The sequence below is a fragment of the Panicum virgatum genome, chromosome 5K (genome assembly GCF_016808335.1).
Source record: "Panicum virgatum strain AP13 chromosome 5K, P.virgatum_v5, whole genome shotgun sequence".
Classification (NCBI taxonomy): domain Eukaryota; kingdom Viridiplantae; phylum Streptophyta; class Magnoliopsida; order Poales; family Poaceae; genus Panicum; species Panicum virgatum.
In genome coordinates this window covers 960,129-983,905 of record NC_053140.1, presented here as the reverse complement: position 1 = coordinate 983,905, position 23,777 = coordinate 960,129, and the positions used below count along the sequence as shown (strand labels likewise).

Sequence of the window (23,777 nt, the reverse complement as noted above, 5' to 3'; positions counted from 1 at the left end):
TGTCTGGAGATGCAGGTAGTATTCTTGGAGGTTGCAGCCGTCAGACAGTGGGTAGGGGCATGCAGGTTCCTCCGTGGTTGGGAAGGACATTCGGACAGCAGGGGCATGCAACCTGGTGGTGAACTGATGACAGACTAGTATAGTAGTAGCAGGTGTCGAATCGACTGCGGTAGGGAAGGGAAGAGTAGCCTGTACTGAAGGCTGGTGAGGAGCTCAGCTGCTGGTAGAGCAGAAGCGTGAAGCTGCAGCTGCAGCTGCAGCTGCAACCCAGTAGTAGTAGTGCTTGTCGGAGTTTGAGAAAGCCGCCCACGAGGTGGCGGTGGCACGACTCTGACACGACGGAGTATTGAAAAGGGAAGCTCGGCGAGGTAGACAACGCTGACGCTGAGCAAGCAAACCAACCCCGTCCAGTGTCAAACAAGGCAGAGGCGGCAGGTAGCCTCGTCGTCCCGTCAGAGCCCACCGCCACCATGGGGGAGCCCCCGGCATGGATGGCGGAAGCCGCCCGCAGATGGCTGGAGGACGCCGGCGCCACGGTGGAGGGCGGCCCCGACCGGGCCTTCAACGCGCTGCCGCTCTCCGGCGTGCGCGTGTCCCTCGCCGAGCGGGGCCGCGCCGTCTGTTCGCTCCGCGTGCCGGCGCACCTCACCGTCAGTTCCTTTTCCTTCCCCCCGCCGGTCGGTGGTTTTTTTTTTCTCCCTGCTTTTGCCTTCGTGAAATAAAATCTAAAATAAATGGCGCAATCCCCCGCTCGGTGGGCGCGTGATGCAGCAGGATGCGGAGGGGAACTGGCACACGGGCGCCATCGCCGCGGCGACGGACGACGTCTGCGCCGCCGCCATCATGTCCGTCGAGGGCATCATCAAGGTCTCCGTCCACTACGACATCTCCTACTTCGCGCCGGCCAAGCTCCATGTGCGTTCCCTAACTAGTAACTACCATCTCTGATCCCTCCGATTTCCTCTTTCCTCCTCGAGAATCGGCATGCCAGCGGAGGTCGCCGGCGACGAGCCCGCTGCTCCGGCGACGCCCCAGAATATTTACAAAATGCCCCCTGGTTTCGATCCAAATTAGGGGTCTTCTTATAAAAATTTGGTTCAGATTGTCCAATTAGGCGAACCTGCTTCTTGAAGTAAAGCTGAGCACCGGGCATTGCTAGCAAAACTATTTTCTTTCCTGATGATGTGCTTTGGAAAGATGGGGATGTTGGGATCTTCGCATTTAGATGTTATAGGAAGCATGAACAGTAAGAAAGATGACAATGGAAGTAGATGTCGAACTCTCCAATAATATTTAGAAAATTCAACCCTTTACACTGTGGAGAGAGGGAGCTATTTATACCCCTAGCCCTCGGCCAGATCTTCCTAAATTGCCCCCTCTCAACTCATTTACAGCTCACTCTTAGCCGGTTCCTGGCTAAAATTACAAGGTGAGAGGTTTACAAATCCGACCTTCTCACGTATTCGGGAGGTGTACAAATCCGACCTTCTCACATATTCACGTTTTACTCACATGTCTACAACCGACAAAAGTTACAACAACCTTTGGGTACCTCCGGGAGTTTGAGCCATGAAGGTTCCATGATCGAGCAATCAGCCGTCACCTTCGCTCCCGGTGGTGATCTCTTTTCCCGAAGGTCCTGGCCTTCGAGTTTATGCTTCCGGGTAGCCGTTTGTCACCTTCGTCTCCCGAAGGTGGTCGCCGAAGGTCTTGCTCTTAGGCTTTTTGCTTCCGAGCGGCGATTTGTTTCCTTCGCCTACCGAAGGTGATCGCCGAAGGTCTTGGTCTTTAAGCTTGCGCTTCTGAGTGACCCTTCGTCACCTTCGGGTACGCTTACCCTCCTCTCGTTGGAGCCCTGCAAAAGAGTTAGGGAGCATTTCCGAGGGTGGGAGCTTGACCCGGAGGTCCAATCCCCAACAGTAGCCCCTCGAGGGCGAGGTCCAAAGCCGACGGTCCGAACCCTTGTTAATGAAGAAGATTGCGTGCAACATTCGGGAAGCTCTCGAGGAAAAATGTTTCCCGAACCATCGGCTGCAACGGTCGGTTTCTGTTGTATACGTGTCGTGCTCTGATTGCGCCGCTTGGGCTGCCGTCTCCTCAATTTTACCGCTGGAACTGTTCCTTTTCACCGCCTATATAAGCGGAGGAGGGAGGGGGTAAAACCTGTGTCCTCTCGAGTTTTGCTTTCCTTCGTCGCTTTTTGCTATAAAGCGCCTTGTCCGAAGGTTTTGGTTTCGTGCGCGGTTAAGCTGCTCGTTTTCTTCGGTGTAAGTAACTTTGCGGCTCATGGCTCGCACTAAACAAACAGCGAGGTTGATCGAAGGTTCGTTTGAGCCCTTGTTTCTAATTTGACTTTGTTTTTTGTAGATATGGCATTCATTAAGAGGGCGGTTCTTCGTGCAGACTCAGGGCCAGCTTCCGAAGGAGAGGTTGGTGGTTCGCAGCCGTCTCAGCAGCAGCAGCAATCCAGCGAGAGTCTTTCGGCGGTGTCCGCGGACGTGTCGGAACTGATGGCTCCGGAGAAACGTAAGACTTTGCTTTTCGAGCCATCTGTTGTATCTCAGAGCATGATAGACTTCTACGTTACGAAGGGCTATTTTGCCGAGGGGGTTTGTCGCCCTCCGGGGGCAGAATTGATTTCTGTACCGGAGACCGGCGAGGTTGTGGTCTTTAAGGATTTTTTACTGCGGGACTTAGACTTCCGATGGATCCAATTGTTCCGAAGCTTTTGGAGCCATTCAACGCGAAGCTACACCATTTTACCCCGAACGGGATTGTTGCATTGGCCAAATTTCTATGGGTGGTGCGGAGCTTCGGAGGGGAAGTGTCTGTCGATGCCTTTTGCAGACTTTTTCAGCTGCACTGCCAGCCTCGTAAGATTTATGTAGATGATGATGCCGAGCTTAGCGAGGTTTAGAACGGCTGTTGTACCTTCGTTCCTCGTAAGCCGAACAAAAGGACTGGCCTGTTGAAGGTTATGCTCTCGACAGCTTACAGGAACAAGTGGGAGGGGAACTGTTTGGGATACTGGTTTTACGCGAAGATTGGCTTCCCTGACCCCGAAGGTTCTAGCAAGGAGAAGTATCTTCTGGCTTCGGACATTGAGATGTTCGATCACGTTTATCAGCCTGCCTTCAGCAAACGTGGGCCAGGTTTCAAATCGTGTCTGGAAGCCTTCATGACGGCTTGTCAAGTTTGTGGTGGCAGGGATGCTGTTGAGGAATTTCTGGCTGCCAAGGTTTGGCCATTGGCTGCTGGCTGGTCTCCGTCGAGGTTGGAGCGCAAGCGCTTTATTGGTTTGAAGTATGATGTGACTTCTCCGGTTTTTGGGCTTCGGAGACCCTAAGGTGCCAGTGACGAAGTTATTGTTGATGAGCTGGAGCGTCGGGCTGCGGAGATACTGGGGCCATGGAACAAAAAGGAGTACCGTTCTTTGGTGGAGGTGTGCGGAGGGAACCTTCGGTTGAACCGGTGCCTAGCTGAGATGGGCGTCGCTTACGAGCCTCGGCCGGTTCCGGCGAACGCCGTTCCAAGAATGACGCCGCCGGGGAACGTAGGTTCGGAGGTTGCTGAGACGAAGTCCAGAGGTAAAGCAAAGGTGGAGGAGGCGGGGAGCTCCGGGGCTCATGGTGCGCGGGGGCGCGGCCGTGGTCGGAAACCTTCGAGCACGAAGGTTTCAGTTGCGAGGGCTGAGAGCGCCAAGAGGAAGGCGCAAGATGAGGAGGTTTCTTCGGGCAACAGCGGTACGCCCTCATTCATGGAAGAGCTCATGGAGACGGTGGGCGGGGAGATTGTAGTTCCCGAAGGGAGGCTTTTTAGATCCCGTTATGATCTTAGCGATGAGTACGGGACCATGCTTTTCGGTTCTGGCCGTCGGGTTGAGGTGGCGAAAGCGTTGATTAATCTTCATTGTTCATCCGAAGGTACGACGAAACGTCGGAGGATTCAAAGCCTCGTCAAGACTGGGGCCAAGCCTGCGGACCTTCCGAAGCCGCCCGTGACGAAGGGGACTGCCTTGATGGCTGATGTCCTGAAGGACTCGGCTCCGGCGCCGAAGGATGTGCAGTCTGTTCTTGCGGTGAACATCGTGGAGGGGGAGATCTTGGTGGGTGAGACGCTGATGACGTTCAGAGGTGGAGAGGCTCGGGGCGGTTCCTCTGCTCCACCTTCGGACAAAGAGGTGGAGGCTTTGGAGGGGATGGCCTTCGACGAGTCTGGTAAGTTTCACCTACTTGTCTTTTCCTGATTACCTAACTTGTTCGCCGCTCCCGAAGGTTTTTTTACTTATGTTATTTTTTGCAGTTGTTTCTGCGTCAATGCAGCAGCTCTTGGCCGTGATGCACGGGCCTGGTGCGACTGGATTCTCCCTCCCGAGAAAGGTGTGGGGTCTTGTTTTATTTTTGGCTTTTGATCAATTTTTAGTGTTCCCGAAGTTGATTTTGTTTTTGATTCAGGATTTAATGCGGCTGTGGCAGAGGCGTCTACCTCCGACGCTGCTTTCGTTGTTGCTGAGCTGAGCAAGAAGCTTGCCCATGCCAGCCGTGCTTTGATGCAGAAGGCGAAAGCGGACGCGGACCTTCGGGTGGCGAGTGCCACCGAGAGACTGGGTTTGGCTGACAAGCTCCGGCAGGCTGAGGCGGAAATTCTCGTTTTGAAGGACGAGAACCAGCAACTGAAGGCCAGGTGTTCGTGGCTAGAATCTGCTGCTTCGGATAACGAGAAGGTCCTGGAGAGCCTTCGTAGGATCGTGGAGGGGGATGCGAACGAGAAGGCTGCTCTTAAGAGTTGGATCACCGAGCTGGAGTGGGTTCAGGCTAAAATGTCTGAACTCGAGCGGGTCTTGCCCGAGGTCGCCAGACGAGCCGACGGGGTGTACCAAGAGTACAAGAAGGCTCTTGCTACCCTTGGAGCAGAGCCTTTGCCCTTGCCTGAGCCGGTCGAAGGTCCCCAAGTTTTCTTCCTGCTTTTGGACTGGTTGCTGTCGGAGTTCGAGGGCCTTGGTGAGGTGATGAGTATTGCAAATGACAACGCGGCCTCTGTCTCCTTCGAGGGGCTTGTTGGAAATCTTCTTCGTGCCGGCGCAGTTGACCCTGCCCGACTCGATGGTTTTCAGTATGTACCCTACGAGGGCTTGGCAGCGGAGGTGGGAAGAATTCAAGAGGTGAAGGCTGTGTTTTTTGAGCGGTTCTGGGAAACTTCTGGCAAAGTTGCCGTTCGGACTCTGGCGGCCGCAGCTGCCGAGGTAGGGTTGTTTCCAGCAAGCTTTCGTTTTTTCTTTTGTTTGTTTTTAATTGATTTCATCTATTTGGTGCAGGAGGCGTCTCCTGATCGGCCTTCGGAGGACAATCGAATGTCCGAGGATCGGAGGTCTCCTTCGGGGAATGTTGCTGCTGGTTCTTCCGGGGCTCAGGTGTAGAGATTGGTTTGTAGTTTACTTTTGTAGTTTTCTGGCACTTTGGTCTGTAAATATTGCCATGGTGCAGGATGTGAACAATGCTATGTTATTGATGAGCTGGGAGGCTTTTAGCCTTGCTCGTCCTGGATGCAGCGTTGCGGAATATTTAATTTGGTCCGGTAGAAATTCATTGTAGCTTGTTTTGCCCCTTTGTCTGAATGTGACTTTCACGATTGCCTTTGTAATGGCTTTTATTGCGTATCCTTCGGGTTTTCTTTTTGTGTGCATCCTTCGAGGTGCTGTGGTGTGCATCCTTCGAGGTGCCTTGTGATGTGCATCCTTCGTGGTGCCGTGCGTTGCGCATCTTTCGAGGTGCCGTGCATTGCGCATCCTTCGAGGTGCCTTGTTGTGTGATGTGTTAGGCGTATTTGCACCCGAAGTTTGCAGAGTTGTACTGTTGTGGGGCTCTTGGAGAAAAACGTCTCCCCCTCAGCCTTCGCTTTTTCTTGCCGAAGGACCTTTTTGGATGTAGTTTGTTTTTATCCTGAGCGACGCTCGTTAGGGTGGTTCTTGAAAAAACGTCTCCCCCCCTTCCTAATGAGTCGTTGTTCGGAGGTATTTTTTGCTGAAGTGTTTGTTGTTTCGATATAAGATTTGTTTGTCGACGAGGTAATGCGCGGAAACTTTGTTTTTTTTTTGAAAAAATGTCTCCCCCCTTTCTTTCGCGCTGTTGTCCTACAAGGTCTTAGCTCTTTTTTTTTGGGTAAATCGAATTATGGGTGCCGAAGGTTCTTGTGGAAAAAATGTCTCCCCCCCTTTCTGGCATCCATCTTTTGTTTTTTCTGAGGTAGCCTATTGGTCTTCGCTTTGCACTTATTGTGCCCTTTTTGTTGTTGGTTTTTGGTTCGTGTCCTTTGAAAGTTCCATTGGAGTTTTTGCTCTTTTTGAGAGTTTTTGCCGAAGGTTTTTTTTGGACCTTTTGAAAGGTGGAAGCCCCTTGGCATTTTTGCACTAGTTGTGTGCTTGTGCCGAAGGTTTTTTGGTTCGGACCTTTTGAAACGTCGAAGCCCCTTGGCGTTTTTGCACTAGTTGTGTGCTTGTGCCGAAGGTTTTTTGGTTCGGACCTTTTGAAAGGTCGAAGCCCCTTGGCGTTTTTGCACTAGTTGTGTGCTTGTGCCGAAGGTTTTTGGTTCGGACCTTTTGAAAGATCGAAGGCCCTTGACGTTTTTGCATTTGTTGTGCGTTTGTACCGAAGGTTTTTTGGTTCGGACCTTTTGAAAGGTCGATGCCCCTTGGCGTTTTTGCACTAGTTGTGCGTTTGTGCCGAAGGTTTTTTGGTTCGGACCTTTTTAAAGGTCGAAACCCCATGGCGTTTTTGCACTTGTTGTGCATTTATTTTGATAAGTATGCAAAGTTTGCGGATTCTGCATACTTTGCTAACTTACTGTTTTGTTTAGCATGCGGATGCTTGCCGAAGCTTGCCATTTTGGCTGATTAGGCGAGAGTGACACTATTTGGGGAAAATTCATTGTATTGAGATTGTTTACACTGGGTCCGCCTCGTCAAAAATCTCACCTCCTGTGCGGAGTTTCCCTTTGTGAGGAAAAGAGTACGGCCCGTTTACAATGTAAGAAATAACTGAAAATAGATGCGAAGCTCCGCGATCGCTTATAGCTTCGCGATGCGTCCTTTTTACAAGTTTAGATGTAGTACTTTTTGAGGCTGTCAGCATTCCAAGGATGCTGCAGATCATTGCCTTCGGCGTCGGACAAGTGATATGACCCTGGCCTGTTGCTTTTGATTACTAGGAATGGTCCTTCCCACTTGGGTTGAAGTTTGCCGGAGGTTTCGGCTTTTGGCTTCCTTTTTAGGACCTAGTCTCCGACTACGATGTCCTTTTTCACGATTTTCTTGTTTCTCCACTTCATGGTTTCTTGTTGATACCTTTCTATATTTTCCAAAGCTTGTAGGATGTCTAGCTCTATGAGGTCTTTCTCCTCCGAGGTTGTGCACTCGACTTGATGGGTCACCCTTAGGCTTCGATTCTTAAGCTCCTCTGGTGTCATTGCTTCGGCACCATATAGTAGCCTGAATGGGGTGAACTTGGTGGTTCTTGATTCTGAGGTGTTGTGGGACCTGATGACCTTCGGGAGTTCATCTGCCCATTTGCCCTTTTTCTGATCAAACATGCACTTCTTGATACTGCCGAAGACGATGCCATTGGCCCTTTCGACAGCCCCGTTGGACTGTGGGTGGTACACCGAAGCAAAGATTACCTTCGTGCCCAGACTGTAACAGAATTCTCTGAAGAGCTGTGAATCAAACTGTTTACCGTTATCGACGGTGATCTCCCTTGGGACCCCGAACCTGCAGACGATGTTCTGCCAAAAGAATTTTCTGGTTGTTTCCGAAGTGATGTTGATGAGTGACTTGGCTTCGATCCACTTTGTAAAGTACTCAACAACAACTGCTGCGTACTTGTAATTGCCCTGAGCTGTGGGTAGGGGGCCCACTAGATCAATTCCCCATCTTTGAAGAGGCCAGGTCGGGGGTATCAACTGAATTGGCTCTGAAGGATTTGAGGACTTCGGGCCCATCATCTGGCATGCTTGACATGTTTTCACTATGTGCTGGGCGTCCTTCAGGGCTGTTGGCCAGAAGAATCCTTGCCTGAAGGCTTTGGAGACAAGTTGTCTGAAGCCAATGTGGGATCCGCAAAACCCGGAGTGAATTTCCTTGAGGAGCTCGATTCCTTCGGTTGTCGAGATGCACTTTAACCATGGGCTGGTTACACCTGACTTGAACAATTCTCATTTGGCGGCTCGATGTTTCCCCGAAGGTACTTCATTATAGGTGTTCTCCAGTCTTCGGCTGAGATGACTGAGACTTGTTTTTCTCTCTTCGGCTTGACCGAAGGTTCTGAGATTTCTTCGAAAAATACATCCGATGGTAGCTGCTCCTTTCTTGAGGCTGCCTTTGCCAGTTTGTCTGCTTCGTCGTTCATGTGCCTCGGGATATGAACGATGTCGAAGCCTTTGAAATATTTCTCCATGGATCTAACTGCATCAAGGTACTCGATAAGCTCTGGTTTTCTTGCCTCTGAGTCCTTTTCGATGTGGTCTCTGACGACCTTCGAGTCTGTTTTGACTATGAAGTTCTGATGGCCAAGGGCTTTCATTTTCCGAAGGCCCAGGAGCAATGCTTCGTACTCGGTTGTGTTGTTGGTAGATGATTCTAGGTTGCCGAAGGTTAGTCGTGCAGCGTATCTTGTTTTTGCTCCCGAAGGGGACTCTATGATTGCGGCGATGCCCGCTCCGTCGTTGCACCAGGCCCCATCGCAGTGCACGATCCAGGTTTCATTTGAAGGTTCCTCGTTGAAGGTTGGGGATGTCCAATCGGCAATGAAATCTGCTAGTACTTGTGATTTGATGGCTGTTCTTCTTTCGAAGTCTATGTAGAACTCCGATAGTTCCGAAGCCCATTTGGCAATTCTGACTGATGCCTCTCTGTTGCTGAATAGGTCATGCAAGGGTTGATCTGTGACCACGATTATCTTGTGAGCTTCGAAATAGTGTCATAGCTTCCGGGCAGACATGACCACTGCGTATGCAATTTTTTCTAGCTCTGAGTATAGTAGCTTCGAGCCTGCAAGAGCTTCAGATACGAAGTAGACGGGTAGTTGCTGCTTCTTTCCTCCAACTTCTCTCTCGAGGACGAGCGCTGCACTGACAGCAGAGTAAGATGCCGCGATATACAGTAGCAACACATCCTTCGGGTCCGGTGAGGTCATTTTACCATGTTCTGGAGATGATTTTTGAGGTCCTGGAGGGCTTTGCTTTGTTCGTGGCCCTACTCAAATTTATTTGCATTGCGAAGGACCTTGAAGAATGGTAGACTTCGGTCGGCAGAGCGAGGGATAAATCTGTTTAGGGCTGTTATCCGCCCTGTGAGCTTCTGTACATCCCTGATGGACTTAGGCTCCTCCATCTTCCAAAGAGCTTTTACTTTGTCAGGATTTGCTTCGATGCCTTTGGTGGACACGAGGCATCCTAGCACCTTTCCTTTGTGAACTCCGAAGATGCACTTGTTGGGGTTCAAGGACAGCCCTGCTTTTCTTAGGCTTGCGAATGTTTCGGCCAGTTCTGCCACATGGTTACTTCTTATTGAGCTGGTTACTACAATATCATCAACGTAAGCCAGGACATTTCTTCTGAGTTGGTGCTCCAGGACCACCGAAGACATTCTTGAAAAAGACTGTCCTGCATTTTTCAATCCTTCTGGCATCCTCACGAAGCAGTAGGTGCTGAAGGGTGTTATGAAGCTTGTTTTTTCTTCGTCTTCTTTCCTCATCCAGATCTGATGGTATCCGGAGAAACAATCCAGTAGAGACATAAGTTGACTGTTTGTTGCGTCATCAACGACTCTGTCGATTCTTGGCAGCGGGAAGTCATCCTTCGGGCAGGCTTTATTGAGGTCAGTAAAATCGATGCACATGCGCCATTTGCCATTCTTATTTTTGACTGGCACGGTGTTTGCCAGCCATATTGGGTACTTGACTTCTCTAATGACATTTGCATCTAGCAGTCTCTGGACTTCGGCCTTGACTGCTGCGACTTTTTTATCTGCCATTTTGCGAAGCTTTTGCTTCTTCGGCTTGATGTTTGGGTTGATGTCTAGGCGATGCTCGATGATGTCTCTGCTGACTCCCCGAAGGTCGCTGGCGGACCATGCAAAAACATCTTGGTTCTTGCCGAGGAACTCGAGAAGTTCTTTTTCCTCTTCGGGCTCTAGGGTTGCATTGATAGTCACCATTTTGTCGGGGAGGTGTATATCGAGGGGGACCTTCTTGACTTCACAGTCTTCTTCGAAGGTTGCTTTCTCGCTGTCCCTTTGCTGCTCTTCGAAGGTAACGGGCTTGGATTTGGTCCGAAGATTGTGCACATTTTTCTGTCCTGGGGTGTATCCCCGCTCAATGTCCCGCGCAAGTTGCTGGTCCCCGCGAACGGTGATGACTCCTGCGGGGGCTGGCATTTTCATGCACAAGTATAGTTGATGGACGATAGCTTCGAACTTGTTGATTGTTCCTCTTCCTAAGATTGCACGGTATGGGTATGGCATTTCTACTACATCGAAGGTGATGTGTTCTGTTCTTGCATTGGCCGTGTCTCCGAAGGACACGGGGAGTGACAGTTTGCCGATTGCGTTCACTCTCTTCCCTCCGAATCCCATTAAAGGGATTTCCGAAGGCTGAAGCAGGCTTCGGTCGATACCCATCTTATCGAAGGTATCGGAGAAGATGATGTCTGCAGAACTGCCAGTGTCAACTAGTATTTTGCCAAACCTCCAGCCCTGAATGTTTGCCTCGATGACAAGAGCATCTGTGTGTGGGTAGCTGATGAGGTTGACATCTTCTTCAGAGAAGGTGATCGGAGAGTGTGACCACTGGGTTCTCTTGGTTGGACCTTCGGAGACGATGCAATGGACTTGCCTGAAGTAGTCCCTGCGCTGCCTCTTGTTTTCGAAGTCCAGGGTGGAACCTCCGGAGATGGGCATGATCATGCCGAAGGATGGTAGTGCCGCGGGATGGCTATTTGTGGTTTGGTTTTCTTGTTTTGGTGGGTGAGCTGGGGGTGGTGGTAGCTGCTCCTGAGTGGGTTGAGCTTGGGTTGTGGGTTGAATGGTTTGCGTTTGAGGGTTTGGCTGCGGCTGCCAATTGTGATTGTAGTTGTAGTTAAACATAGGTGGGTGGTATGCTTGTGTGAATGGTGGTGGAGCGAACGAAGGTTGCGTGTACTGTATTTGTTGAGGTGGTTGGGTTTGTGGTCATGTAGTGTGCCCAACTAGCTTGGCTTTTTTCTCGGCCTCCATTCTGTCGAGGGTCTTCTTCTTCTCCGGGCACTGGTTTGTTCTGTGGTCGGAGTCGGACCCATGGAAGTGACAGAAGAATTTTTTGGGGTCACGCGAAGGTCCACGACCTCGGCCCCTTCCTCTGTCGCGACCTCTGCCCCGTGCCCCGAATGAGGGTTGCTTGTCGTTTGAGCGTTGGGGTTCCGACTCTGGTGGTGCCATGAAGGGATCGAAGGTTATCTGATCCTCATCTTCATGCGAAAGTTCCAGAGGTAAGATGAGCTGGTAAGCTGGCTGCTTTTCTTGCTGCCATGTTTGTTGGTTGTATTTCTCTGCCTGACGCATGATTCTTCTTTCCTCGACCCTTCTGCGGTGGTCGGCTTCTGACTTCGCATACTTTTCTACTTCTGAATAAAGCTCCTCTAGAGTCCTCGGAGGTTCTCTTATGAGGTAGGAAGCAAGTTGGCCAGGCAGGAGACCCTCGATGCATTTCTCTATCGCATCTTTCTCTGGGAAGTTTGGGATTTGAGCCTTCTTTTGGACGAACCTCCGGAAGTAGTCATAGAGAGGCTCACGGTCATGCTGGGGGCATTTGAAGTCTTTTACAGTGTTGGCGTTGAGCCTTCTGAAGCCTTGGAAGTCCTGCAGGAGCCTTCCTTTCAGCTAATATCAGTTGTTGATTGATTGCGGAGGCAGGTACGAGTATCAGTTGGCCACAGAACCTTCGCAGGCCATGACGAAGGACTTGGCCATGGTGGAGTCGTCACCTCCGGCCGAAGCGATGGTTGCTTCGTAGGCCATGAGGAACTGAGTTGGATCTGTTGTAGCGTTGTACTTGGGGAGCTGTGTTGGCTTGGAGCCGAGCGGCCATGAAGTTCGCTGCAAAGCGACTGAGAGTGGCGAGGTCGGGTCAAATGGGAGGTTGACCGGCGCTGGCCTTTGGTTCTCATTATGGGCTAAGGCTGTCTGGAGGATGACGCGGTTTTCTTGCTGGGAGGAACCTTCGGGCATTTCTTGGTATGCCCTCTGCAAGCTCTCAACTTCTGCCTCCATCTCTGCTAGCCTGCGCCTGGCCTCGGCTAGCTTGTTTGCTTGGTCCAGTGCCCTCTTTTTGGTGGCAAGCTGGGCTTCGATGTTCTTTTTCTTCATTTCAAGGGCTTTTTAGCTTGAGTGCTGCTTCTGTGAGTTGATGAGCTTCGGTGTTTTCTGTGTTATCGATCAGGTCTCCATGAGCAGCAGCTTCGTTGGTGATGTCTTCCATTTGTGGGTTGGCTCCTTCGTGCTGCGGTTGAGGGCCGTCGAGGATGCGGCCAGGCTCAGTGGGGGTGCTTGTGGTGCCGGCGGTGGCTTTCTTCTTCGCTGGGGCCATCAAGGGTTGTCTTACGTGCTGGAACGGTGGGCGCCGCTGTTGGGATCTTTGCTTCTTAGATGCCCAGACAAGGAGCATGAACAGTAAGAAAGATGACAATGGAAGTAGATGTCGAACTCTCCAATAATGTTTAGAAAATTCAACCCTTTACACTGTGGAGAGAGGGAGCTATTTATACCCCTAGCCCACGGCCAGGTCTTCCTAAATTGCCCCCTCCCAACTCATTTACAGCTCACTCTTAGCCGGTTCCTGGGTAAAATTACAAGGTGAGAGGTTTACAAATCCGACCTTCTCACGTATTCGGGAGGTGTACAAATCCGACCTTCTCACATATTCACGTTTTACTCACATGTCTACAACCGACGAAGGTTACAACAACCTTCGAGTACCTCCGGGAGTTTGAGCCATGAAGCCGTCACCTTCGCTCCCGGTGGTGATCTCTTTTCCCGAAGGTCCTAGCCTTCGAGTTTATGCTTCCGGGTAGTCGTTTGTCACCTTCGTCTCCCGAAGGTGGTCGCCGAAGGTCTTGCTCTTAGACTTTTTGCTTCCGAGCGGCGGTTTGTGTCCTTCGCCTACCGAAGGTGATCGCCGAAGGTCTTGGTCTTTAAGCTTGCGCTTCTGAGTGACCCTTCGTCACCTTCGGTTACGCTTACCCTCCTCTCGTTGGAGCCCTGCAAAAGAGTTAGGGAGCATTTCCGAGGGTGGGAGCTTGACCCGGAGGTCCAATCCCCAACAGGGCAGTGCCCTTTAGTCCCAAACTGAGAAGCGATCCGGAGTTGGACCAGCTTAAATACCAGGCCTAGGGAAGCTGAATAACTCCGGTTGCAACCTTTTGCGCGAAGCGAGGACGAAAGCGCAAGAGAGTTATTTAGCATGTGTGATTTAGTCAACGTGCAGAGTAGATCTTAGCCGTTATCCCAGGGCAGGTCGTTACACCATGGATGCCCCGCGCCGGCCGCTGGCGGCCTTGCTCCTCACCCTGCTCGTCGCCGCGGCCGCCACCCCCGCCGCGTGCGCGTGGACGCGCCGCTCTCCCTCACCGCGTGCGCCATGACAGGCAGCATCAGCGCAGCCGGGCGCACCCATTTGGGGGCCCTGTGCTGCTGCTGGCCTGCCGCAGGCGGCCGGCGGGCTTGGCCACCATGGCCATGGCGATCACGACGGCGCCTATGGCGTTCCGTCGAGCGGAGCGGCACATGCGGATGACTAGAGGGAGCATGAACATCTACGGCTCATGGAGAACGCGCCCATGTGGTTGGTCGGTATAGAGGAGGCCGGGAAGGTGGGTCTCACCGGCAAGGCGGTGCGACGGCGGCGCTGGCAGCTCGGGCGTGCCAACGGGAGGGCTCCACGGTGCGCGGCGGGATGGGGTGACGGGTGGGGAGTTCGGCGAGGGCACGAGGAAGCTCCACATGCGAGGAATCGAGGCGGGATGGCTCGTGCTCGGCGAATCGAGCCGGCGACAAGGAGGAGGTTGCGGTGGTGTTGAAGCTCGGGCCCGCCGCGAGATTTGAAATCCCGCACCGTGGAGCAGCAAGAGCTAGTGGGGAAAAGCCTGGCAATGGCTATTGGGCGGAGGTGGAAGGAAACGCCTGATTTACGGCCGACGCGGCGGAGGAGTTGGCTCGGCTCGGCCGCTGGCCGCTGGCCGCCGCCGGCCCTGCTCCTCGCCCTGATCGTCGCCGCGGCCGCAACCACCTCCCCCGCCACATGCGCGTGGACGCGCCACTCTCCCTCGCCGCGCGTGCTATGGATCCTCCTCGTCAGCCGCTGGCAGTCCCGCCCCTCGCAGCGGGCTCCCCGGCTGCGGCCCCTCATGCTCTGCCTCTCTGCGCTACCCCCAGCGCACTGCGGCTCCAGATCGACGAGTAGTCGAGGGCTACTCGTCGTCACCACACCACCACCGCGGCCACGGGGAAATTTTGTTGGACGGCCGGCGGAGCTCCGTGTGATGTTGACAGAATATCCAACGGAAGGTGACGGGAAGGCCATAGAAAGGATAGAAAATAAAATGGAGGTCATATAAGGAACTTTCATTTCTCTAGGGCCATACAAGGGAGTGCTATTTATTCTAGGGCCATGCAAGGAATTTCCCCTTTCTTCTTTGAGGGGTTCTTGACCAATGGTGCCTACTGCCTAGTTAGTTTTATTTGTAACCACTCTGCCAATGCGACTTGTAGCTATTTTTCAGCTCTAGAAGGCAAAGTGGTGCGATAGTAGGAATAGGTCTGCCCATTCTGTCACCTGCAGACATGCTTCTTTCTGAAGCTAGTTCCCAGAAGCAACCGTGTTAGCCCAAAACAACAGGTACTGGTTATGTTTCCCAGAAAGGGAGATTCTCACCAGGGCTGTGTTCACTTCCAAAATTTCTCTCTCCAAAATTTTTTATTCACCTATCACATCAAATCTTTTACTTCATACATGGAGCATTAAATGTAGATAAATAGAAAAACTAATTGCATAGTTTTAATGTACACAACGAGACGAATCTTTTGAGCCTAGTTAGGTCATGGTAGGACAACAATTACCACAAACAAACGAAAAGTGCTACAGTGTGCTACAGTGTCCGATGTAACCCTTTTTACCACTATTTTACGGATCTAAACACAGCCAAGCAAACAATCAAAGTTAAGACAGAAATATTTGTAGTTGCAGCGCATTCTACTTCGAGAACATATTCTGACTCAGCAGGGCCCAAACTATGCGCTCCAGAATCATTTTCTGTTAGTTAATGACTCAGCAAGCTTTTATTTGTTCTCCTTTTTTTCCTCTCTGGTTCTAGATAGGCTAGGTGCAAAGTATCTCTATTCTCTTCTGAATATATGCATGGTCAGACGTGACACGCACCTTTGTGCAAGATTTCTGACAGCTGCATATATTCTGAAAACTTTCAGAATGTATATGTTCATAAGGACTGACGGAATTAAAATTTGTCAAAAATGTCCAGGAGGAAGTTGAGATGGATGGCAGGGTGGTGGAGCATAAAGGAAGGTTGACGGCGGTTACGGTGGAGATCCGGAAGAAGGAGTCTGGCGAGCTGGTGGCGATCGGGAGGCAGTGGATGACGGCGTCCAGGCCCAGAGGGAGCAAGATCTGACGCCTCATCTATCAGAGTCTCTGCCTGACCCTGAAACGGGTGTTGAGTTACTAAACTAGCAGCTGGTGAGCTCGGCTCAAGGCAATTGCTGGGTGAGTTACAGCTACATAGATTGATTGCTGGTGTGTGTTTGGTGACTCGTGATTTCTCTGGCAATTAAGTTGGATTTGTTTCTGTCTTGGGGGCCAAATAAGTTAGTAGGAGCTCTGTTCTTGTGCATTGTTGCTCTCTGCATTGCTTTGCTAGCTGTTCAGGGCTCTTGTGGTGAACCGTGGACCAAGAGGCCGATGGCTGATGGGCCTAACCAGTTATAGCCTTTCTTTGTCAAGACGCTGATGGGCACAAGGGATGAAAATGGTAACGATATTAATAGGAGAAAGATTTCCCGCTCCTTAGCCCGTAAGTCATGATTTTGTAATGAACTATCAATGAAAGTTACAATTCCTTAGCCAGACAGTATTATGAACTCGATCGATATTTATGCCCTGTTTAGTTCCCACCCCGTAAACGCAAAAAAGCCGTAAACGCAAAAAAGTGCAAAGTAATCTTGCTAATTTGAAGTACTAAATGAAGTCTATTTATAAAACTTTTTGCATAGTTGGGCTGTAAATCGCAAGACGAATCTAATGAGCCTACTCAATCCATGATTCGCCTCGCAGTTTACAACCCAACCATACAAAAAGTTTTATAAATAGACTTCATTTATTACTTCAAATTGGCAAGATTCCCACGCAAAAAAATTTTGTGTTTACAGCCTAAGGGAACTGTTTAGCCTTACACTCTGCAGATCGTGCCAGGAAAAACATAGAAACAGAGCAATCAGCATTACGCCACTCGTATTTCCACATTTTATTCACCAATCCCTGACGATTTTATGCCTCCTCTGCATCTGCTCAAGTCAATCCCCACGCCTGCAATAAGAAGTGAAATCCCAATGTGAGTACTGAGATGCCAATGCCATACATAGGAAGTTCAGATCTTGGCAATCCTGTCAGCGCAAACCAAAGCAGCAGTATTTGACCTGAATCCTGCCGTCCGATGTCCCGACGACAAGCACGTCACCATCGCCGTCGACGGCCATGCACTGGACGCGGCAGCTGGGGCCGCCCGCCTGCAGCGTGCCGATCCTGGTGAGCTTCTCCCTGGACCAGATCTCCACGGCGCCGTTCCTGGAGCCAAGGTAGATGAGGTCTGCGCTGACCACCAGCGACCGCGCCTCCATGGACGACGGCATCGAGCCGACGAGGTTGTAGTTGGCGCAGTTCCACACCTGCAGCCCGCAGCAGCCGTCAGAAACCTGAAGATTGGGTTCCTGCAATTGTTCAGTTCGTTTCAGTAGTAGTATTACCTTGACTGACGCGCCGTCCATAGATGGAGTGCTTCCGGTGTACAGCAATCCGTCATGAACTTGCAGGGAGTATATAGGATTCGCCTTGCCCAGAATCCTCTTGTTGCCGGACTGGATTACGCACAGCGTGCCACTCGCCAGGTCGATTTCCTGTCGTCGTAGATCACATTATTCAGATTCAGTCAGTGCCATCCATGCCTGTAGTGCATAGAATGTTGTTTCTGAAGATTTCAGCAGCAGATACCTGAATGCTGCTGTCGTTGCAGCCGCAGAAAAGCTTGCCGTGCACCAGCGCCATGGACCTCACGTACTTGCTGGGATTCAGGAGCTTGAAGCTGCCGTTCCAGCTGAGCACCTGCAAGGACACAGCAAAGCGCTGAACGTTCAGCATTCTGAAGCCCTGAATATGTTTCCATGTTCTAGACTAGAGAGGCAGCTAGCAGCTACTACTACTGAAGGATCTTGTTCTCCATCACCTTAACGCCTGCGCCTTGCGGCACGAAGTAGGCCATGGCGTTGGCGACGGCAAGGTTCTGCACCGGGTCTCTCGTGTCATGGATCTCCACGCACCGGAGGACGCCATCTCGGAACTGCCACACCTGCACCAGACAGGGCCATGGAATTTAGTCCATCCTATCCTATTCGTATGTGATGCTACCTCCTGAAGACTCCTGCAAGAAACATACTCTAATTGTCCTGTCCAATGATCCACTGTAGAGCTTCTCCTCCGAGTGCAGGACTGACAAACTGGTGATTGCTTTCGTGTGTTCTTGGGTCTCGTGCACAAGGCGAAGGATGTTTTCACTTCCCTCCCAGACCTGTGGAACAGTTAGACGAATTCAGAAACTGCAAAAAAAAAGGTTTAATTTTGATAAGCTACGAATTGGGAATTTTGAAAGAGCAACCAACCTTCAATGTTCCATCAGAGTGGCCAGAGAAGATGTGGTTCTTCAGGTAAACAATTGATGTTACTTCACCATTTGAGCTGCAGTCCACAAAGTTGATCTCCTTATGGTTCCACATGTCCTGCAATGGAAAGAATGTTCTTTCAGTAAATCTGAAGGTTGCACACAGGGATGCACTTGGTAAATTTTTATAGCAAGCTGAGCATTACAACGCTGGATTCCTGGCCGTCTGACAGCAGCTTGAGCATCTCGAATGCGAGACCGGACGATTTCTTGAGCTCCCTCAGGGTCTTGAGCACATCCTTGATGTACGAGGTGATGTCGTGCATCCCCTCTGAAAATTTGTTCACCATTCTTTATAATTGCGTGCTCAAGAAAGAGAGAGAAGAAGAAAAAAAAATGCATGGTCTATGGTCATAAACCAAACCAACCCCGGTCGTTCATGAAGCTCCTCAGCGCCACCATGGCGAGGACCCGGTCGCTGCCGTGCTTGGCGGACCGGAGGACGACCACGAACTGCCGCAGCAGGCAGACCCTGGCCGCCCCGAGCACGCCGGTGTCGGGGAGGAGGGAGAGCATGTACACGAGCCATGTGGCGCCCACGAGGCTCGTCGCGAACAGCTCGGCGTTCTTGCTCTTGAGGCACTCGGACAGGGCCTCGAACACCAGCCCGAACTCGTGGCTCACCAGCGCGTACGCCGTCTTCCGCTCCCATTCAGAGGCGGCCTTCTCTTCTTCCTGCGCGCGCAGCGCAGACATATATGGTGAATACAAGGTCCTATCCGATCCGAGTGCTTGAAAATTCAATCGAGGTCGCCGCCTAGCTACCATTTCGTCTTCGCCGGCGTCGGCGCGAACGGCGGCGCTCAGATCCTGCGACGGCCGGTGCCTCTCTTTGACCCTGGCCAGCTTGAGCAGCGTCGACCGGGCGAGCGGCCTCCCCGACGAGGAGAACCTCCCCGGGAGGCACATGATGGTCTCTGCGGCGAGGAGCTGGCTCCGAGGGAAGTCGGAGTTCTTGAGGCACTGGATGAGGCAGTCCACCGCTTCCTCCCTGTACATGCTGAGCTTCCTCGGCTCCACCTGCACGTGTTGTGCGAAATCATGCATCAGAACTTCTGGGGGTGTTGAGAGTTGAGAACTAGCTAGTCCAAGACGTTTGATGCTGACCAGCAGGTCGAGCTGAAGAAGTAGCCCTGCAACCACAGGACTGTGCTCCGGCGGCGCCGACTGCAGGTACACGAGAAGCGTGTGCATCATGCTGAAGGAGCCGCCGTCCTTGATCGCCCGGAGAACACGCTCCGCCGCCGATCGCCTGATGAAGTGAGGTGAGCATATGATGAGCGCTTAATTAATTAATTAATTAATTCTACAGTGTAGTAGTAGTGGAGAGCACAGAGTAGTACGGACCTTTTGAGCTTGAGCAGCTCGTAGAGGAAGCGCACGATGTCCAACTTGTCGGCGTCGCCGACGGCGTGGAAGGCGTCGAGGACGGCGCCCAGGGAGGAGGCCGACCTCTCGGCGATGCTGCTCCGGCAGTGGCCGTCCTCCCAGATGCAGCGGAGCAGGATGCGCATGGCGGCCAGCCTCTCGTCCAGCACCTGCTCGGCTCCCAGGCTCGCGGCCACGCTCCGGATGAACCTCTCCGACAGGAGCGCGGACCTCGGCACCGGCGCCGTGGAGCTGTCCCTGTCCCTGTCCCTGTCCGTGCCGCCGCCGCCCTCCTCGGAGAGGACCTGGCTGAGGAGGATCACCGACGCGGCCTTGGGCTTGATGCACATCCTGAGCGGGTCCTCGTCGCCGCGGCGGATGGTGGACACGAGCGCCTCCGCCATGTCCATCTCGACGAGCTGCTCCGGCGTGGGCGAGAGGAGGCAGATGAGCACCACGGCCTCCACCAGGCCCTTCTTGAAGAGGGCCACCAGGCAGTCGACGTCGGAGTCGACCCTGGTGAGCGTCTGCACGACGGCGTCGTCCCGGGAGGCGAGCTCGGCGAGGAGGAAGACGGCGACCTGCAGCACCTGGGCGCTGACGGAGTTGAAGAGGATCTCGACGAAGCCGTTGATGACGGCGGGCCTGGCGAGCGCGGCGAGGACGGGCTGCTCGGCGCCGGCCTCCCGCCAGAGGCGCTCGATCTTGAGAACCGCCTTCTCGGACTCGGGCAGGTCCTCGGAGGTGCAGAGGCAGGAGACGGCGGCGCGGAGCTCGCCGACGGCGGTCTCGAGGGTGGCCTGCGCGATGACGCTGGTGGGCGAGGGCGCGCTGGCGCTGGTGTCCGGGGACGGCGAGCTGCTGCTAGTCTTGAAGGGCGGCGCGGGGCTGTCGGCGTCCATGGTGGTCCTGGCGGGCGTGGGCGTGGCGGCCGGGGAAGAAGAAGGGTGGTGCTGGTCGCGCCAGGCGGCGATGAGGCGCTTGAGCACGTAGTTGGTCTTGGGCAGGTGCGCGCCGTGGAGGCGCTGGCGGGTGATGGGGCAGGTGGCGTTGCCGCGGTCCAGCCACTCCTGGATGGCGCGCCGCTCGTAGGTCTGCCCGGTCTCGAGCGTCACCGGGTCGTCGAACACCTGGCTCGTGATGGGGCACACGAAGTCCTTGGGCGTCGCCACCGGCTGCGGCGTCTCCTCCGTCTCCGGCGCCGGCGCCGGCACCGGGGAGGGTGAGCTGTATCGAAATCGATCGGCCGGGTTGTCAGGGAGGGAGGAAGACCGAGGTACAATGCAATGCTGCGAGAGGCTAGGTTATGGTAGGTAGGTACCTCGCGGGGTCCGGAGACAGCAGCAGCAGGGCGTCGTCGGCGTGCGGGCGTGGCTTGGACGACGACGGTGGCGACGCCGCCGCGCGCTTTTCCTAAGATAAAGAGACAAGGCAACGGCATCGGTAACTCAAAACGCACGTCTCTGGATTAGAAGCATGCTGTCAGGCTCGTTCGGCATTGGTTTGATCAGCATTGGTTTGATAAAAAACAAATGGACATGTCGAGGCCCATTATCTTAATTTCATTCTGAACGCATGCATGTTCCGATTGACTAATTCAGCCACACATGCATATGCCTGCTCTTCTCCAAGATTGTCCAGAAATTTATTTCAGCTTCCAGACCTAACGTTGGAACTGACTGAATTAGCTGGTGTTATTGTCATCTTCAGACTTGCTTATACTACACATTTACAGAACTATATACCTAACGTTGTGATATATACTACCTCATAAATAAATTGTTGAAACTATGATGCTGTTTTTAAGACAAACCTAGCTACACATATAGCTATATTTTTTTAAAACTAATCATTTCTATAGCTTTTGATGACAAAATCAAGGTTCAAATGTTTGACCAGATCTAGGTCAAAGCATAGACGTACTATTTGTGACCGGATGGAGTATTTCTCTACTCGTAGTTACTGCATTTAATGATTGCCGACACAATTTGGTAAAAATAATGGCTGTTATACGGTTTTCCATCACTAAAATATATATATTTAGGTAGCACAAACCGTTTTTTAGACCAAGATGTTGTGGAACCTGTCGCTGAATATATGTTGTTGTTTGTTGTTGTTGTTGATTTGCAATATTCTTCTGAGTTTGGTTAAAAAAAACTGGCCTGCCTTTCTAATCATGAACTGAGATGCTAATCCTAATTCCTAAGCATGCATGGACCAAATAGCTAGGAGCATTAGCTAATCTGTCACGTCGCGTCTTTTTCCACGCCAAGTGAGTGACAGAGCCCGCACCTCTTTGCCGGCGCCGAGATCGGAGGAAGATTCCTCCATGCTGTCGTCTGAGGGCGCCGCCGGCGACGGCGAGTGCTCCGCTCTGAGCCTTGCCACCGGGATTCCTCTGTTCGTCGGCGGCGAGTGCTGCTGCACGATGAGGTGAGGCGGCACGCGCTGCGGGTACAGGCTCGGCGGCCTCATGAGGTCCCTCCGGCCCTGCTTCACGCTGCCCTGCCGCCGCGGGTAAAGATCGCCCAGCTCCTCCTCCGTCTCCGCCCACATCGGCTGCAAATGAACTCACCGGCAATGAGAAGATCCACTTGGTTTACTCGTCGCACCCTTGACAAGATCAGAAGAACGGAGCGTGTCGCCGTCGTGTTATTACATACATTGTACCGGAAGCTGTTCTGCGAGCTGGCAGACTCGTCCTTGTCCGGGGCGTCCTCGTCGCCGCCGCGGTCGTCTTCGTCGGCTCCGACGCCGAACACGAGCTCAGGAGGATGTGGTGGTGACGACAGCGTCGACGCCTCGCCAGCCTCGAGGATCCTCCTGAGGTAGAGCGCGTAAGCTCTGCAGTTGGCGTCGAGCACCATCTCGTACTCCCGCTCCAGCACCCTCATCTCCTGCGCCTGGGCGCCGCTCATCATCGACAGGACCCGCATCGCCGGCAGCGCTGTGTCCTCGTCGGACCTGCCGGCGGCGGCCGCGGCTGCGGCGGAGGCGCGGCGCGCGGCGAAGTGGCGCATGACGGGGAGGAGCCGCGGCGCGAAGAGCGCCTCGAAGGCCGCGGGCGCGAGCTCGTGGCGCGCCAGCGCGGGGTCCAGCGCGAAGAGGTCGAGCACGGCGGCGGCCGCGGCCGGCGCCCCGCCGCGGCGGCGTGCGGCGCACGCCAGCGCGAGGAGGAGGCAGGAGAGCGGCGTGGCGGCCGGGAGCGACTGCAGCAGGCGCTCCGCGGCGCGGAGGGACGACGGGGACGCGGCGGCGGTGTCGAGCGCGTCCGACACGAGGGACAGCGCCTGGAGCGTGGCCGCCGGGTGCTGCTGCCCGGCGCCGCCGTCCGAGGCCGCCGCGGCCGACAGGAGGTGGCGCCGGAGCAGAGGGTCCGCCACGAGCTCGGCGAGGAACGCGGCGGTGTGCGCGATGATTGCAGAGTACGTAGGGGCCGGGCCGGCCATGGCGCGATCACTGCGGGCTGGCTGCGACTGCGGGCGCACGGCGACGGGGACGGCGGGTTTGTTTTGAGCATCTTGCTTGGTGCATGCTATTGCTAAGGTTGGACTTGGCAAGCGGTGTGACGTACGCAAGAGCACGAAATGACCGAAATGGACACGGCGATACTGCTGATGGCCGCTGGGGGTAGGACTAGGAGGGGCATTTCGTCCTCTGCGTGCGGGGTTTGAAGCTTAAACTAGGGCCGGAGAGGAGACTGACCGGGTTCCCGGCCGGCAACGGCCGGCCGGCAACGCGGCGGCGTGACGCGTGGAGAGAGACGGAGGAGCAGCTCGGCCCATGGGCATGGCCCGGCCGTTAGGAGCAAGTCAAATCCTGTCTGTGTCGTCCATGATCATGAGGATCAGGGATTCAATTGCGCTTGTTTTTTTAATTATTTTATACAGAAAGATAGGGGGAAAAAATCTTTGATGGGGGCGATGGTAGATTTGGGTCATCGTCGTCACCACTCAGCAAGGCCTTCACCAACGATAAAACCAAAAGATATTGACAATAGGCTTACTACCAAATAAAAGCTAAAGACAAACGAACTGAGCCTAACTCAACTGGTAAGGTTTGATAGCGAGGCGTTGGTGGTGACTTCGTCAATCTCGAGAATGTGCCGGCTCAGTCTCTCAGGCATGCTCATAGGAGTAGAGTTGCGTGCGTGTATTCATAGGAGTGAGTGTGTGAGCATTTGTACTGTGTTTTGGGAAAAAAAAAGCTAAAGGTCAAGGGAATGGTAAACTAGCTAGATGGGATCCTCTACTTTTCACCAAAAGTAAAATATATGAAACAAAATTTGTGACGTATCCTCGTCAACGTTTGCCTCTAAAGTCTATATTAGTTCGAAGCCTGATTAGTTTAATTTGGTGAGGTCTGAGGTGGCTTTGATCTTCTGT

At 53.1% G+C, this 23,777-nt stretch overlaps 2 protein-coding genes across 4 annotated transcripts; one reads left to right on the top strand and one right to left on the bottom strand.

The window, feature by feature from the left end:
* The first annotated feature begins 108 nt into the window (after positions 1-108).
* Positions 109-16,164, top strand: LOC120705503 (acyl-coenzyme A thioesterase 13-like). Of its 3 annotated transcripts, none has more exons than XM_039989876.1 (3): positions 109-650; positions 775-915; positions 15,559-16,164. In XM_039989876.1, exons 1-3 carry the CDS (start codon positions 471-473, stop codon positions 15,706-15,708), a joined length of 471 nt encoding a protein of 156 aa, XP_039845810.1. In that variant the 5' UTR covers positions 109-470; the 3' UTR covers positions 15,709-16,164. The 3 variants fall into 3 exon arrangements, with proteins under 3 accessions (XP_039845810.1, XP_039845809.1, XP_039845808.1); XM_039989875.1 differs by having other exon boundaries at positions 772-915; XM_039989874.1 differs by having other exon boundaries at positions 109-677.
* Positions 16,165-16,398: 234 nt separating this feature from the next.
* On the bottom strand, positions 16,399-22,891 carry LOC120705501 (putative E3 ubiquitin-protein ligase LIN). Its single transcript, XM_039989871.1, has 15 exons — positions 22,056-22,891; positions 21,685-21,951; positions 20,714-20,805; positions 19,372-20,619; positions 19,132-19,276; positions 18,790-19,044; positions 18,393-18,699; positions 18,171-18,295; positions 17,966-18,082; positions 17,743-17,874; positions 17,533-17,655; positions 17,301-17,411; positions 17,057-17,206; positions 16,730-16,978; positions 16,399-16,619 (listed from the first exon to the last, which is right to left on the bottom strand). The coding sequence occupies exons 1-15, from the start codon at positions 22,839-22,841 to the stop codon at positions 16,602-16,604; spliced, it is 4,125 nt and encodes a 1,374-aa protein (XP_039845805.1). The 5' UTR covers positions 22,842-22,891; the 3' UTR covers positions 16,399-16,601.
* Positions 22,892-23,777: the final 886 nt, after the last annotated feature.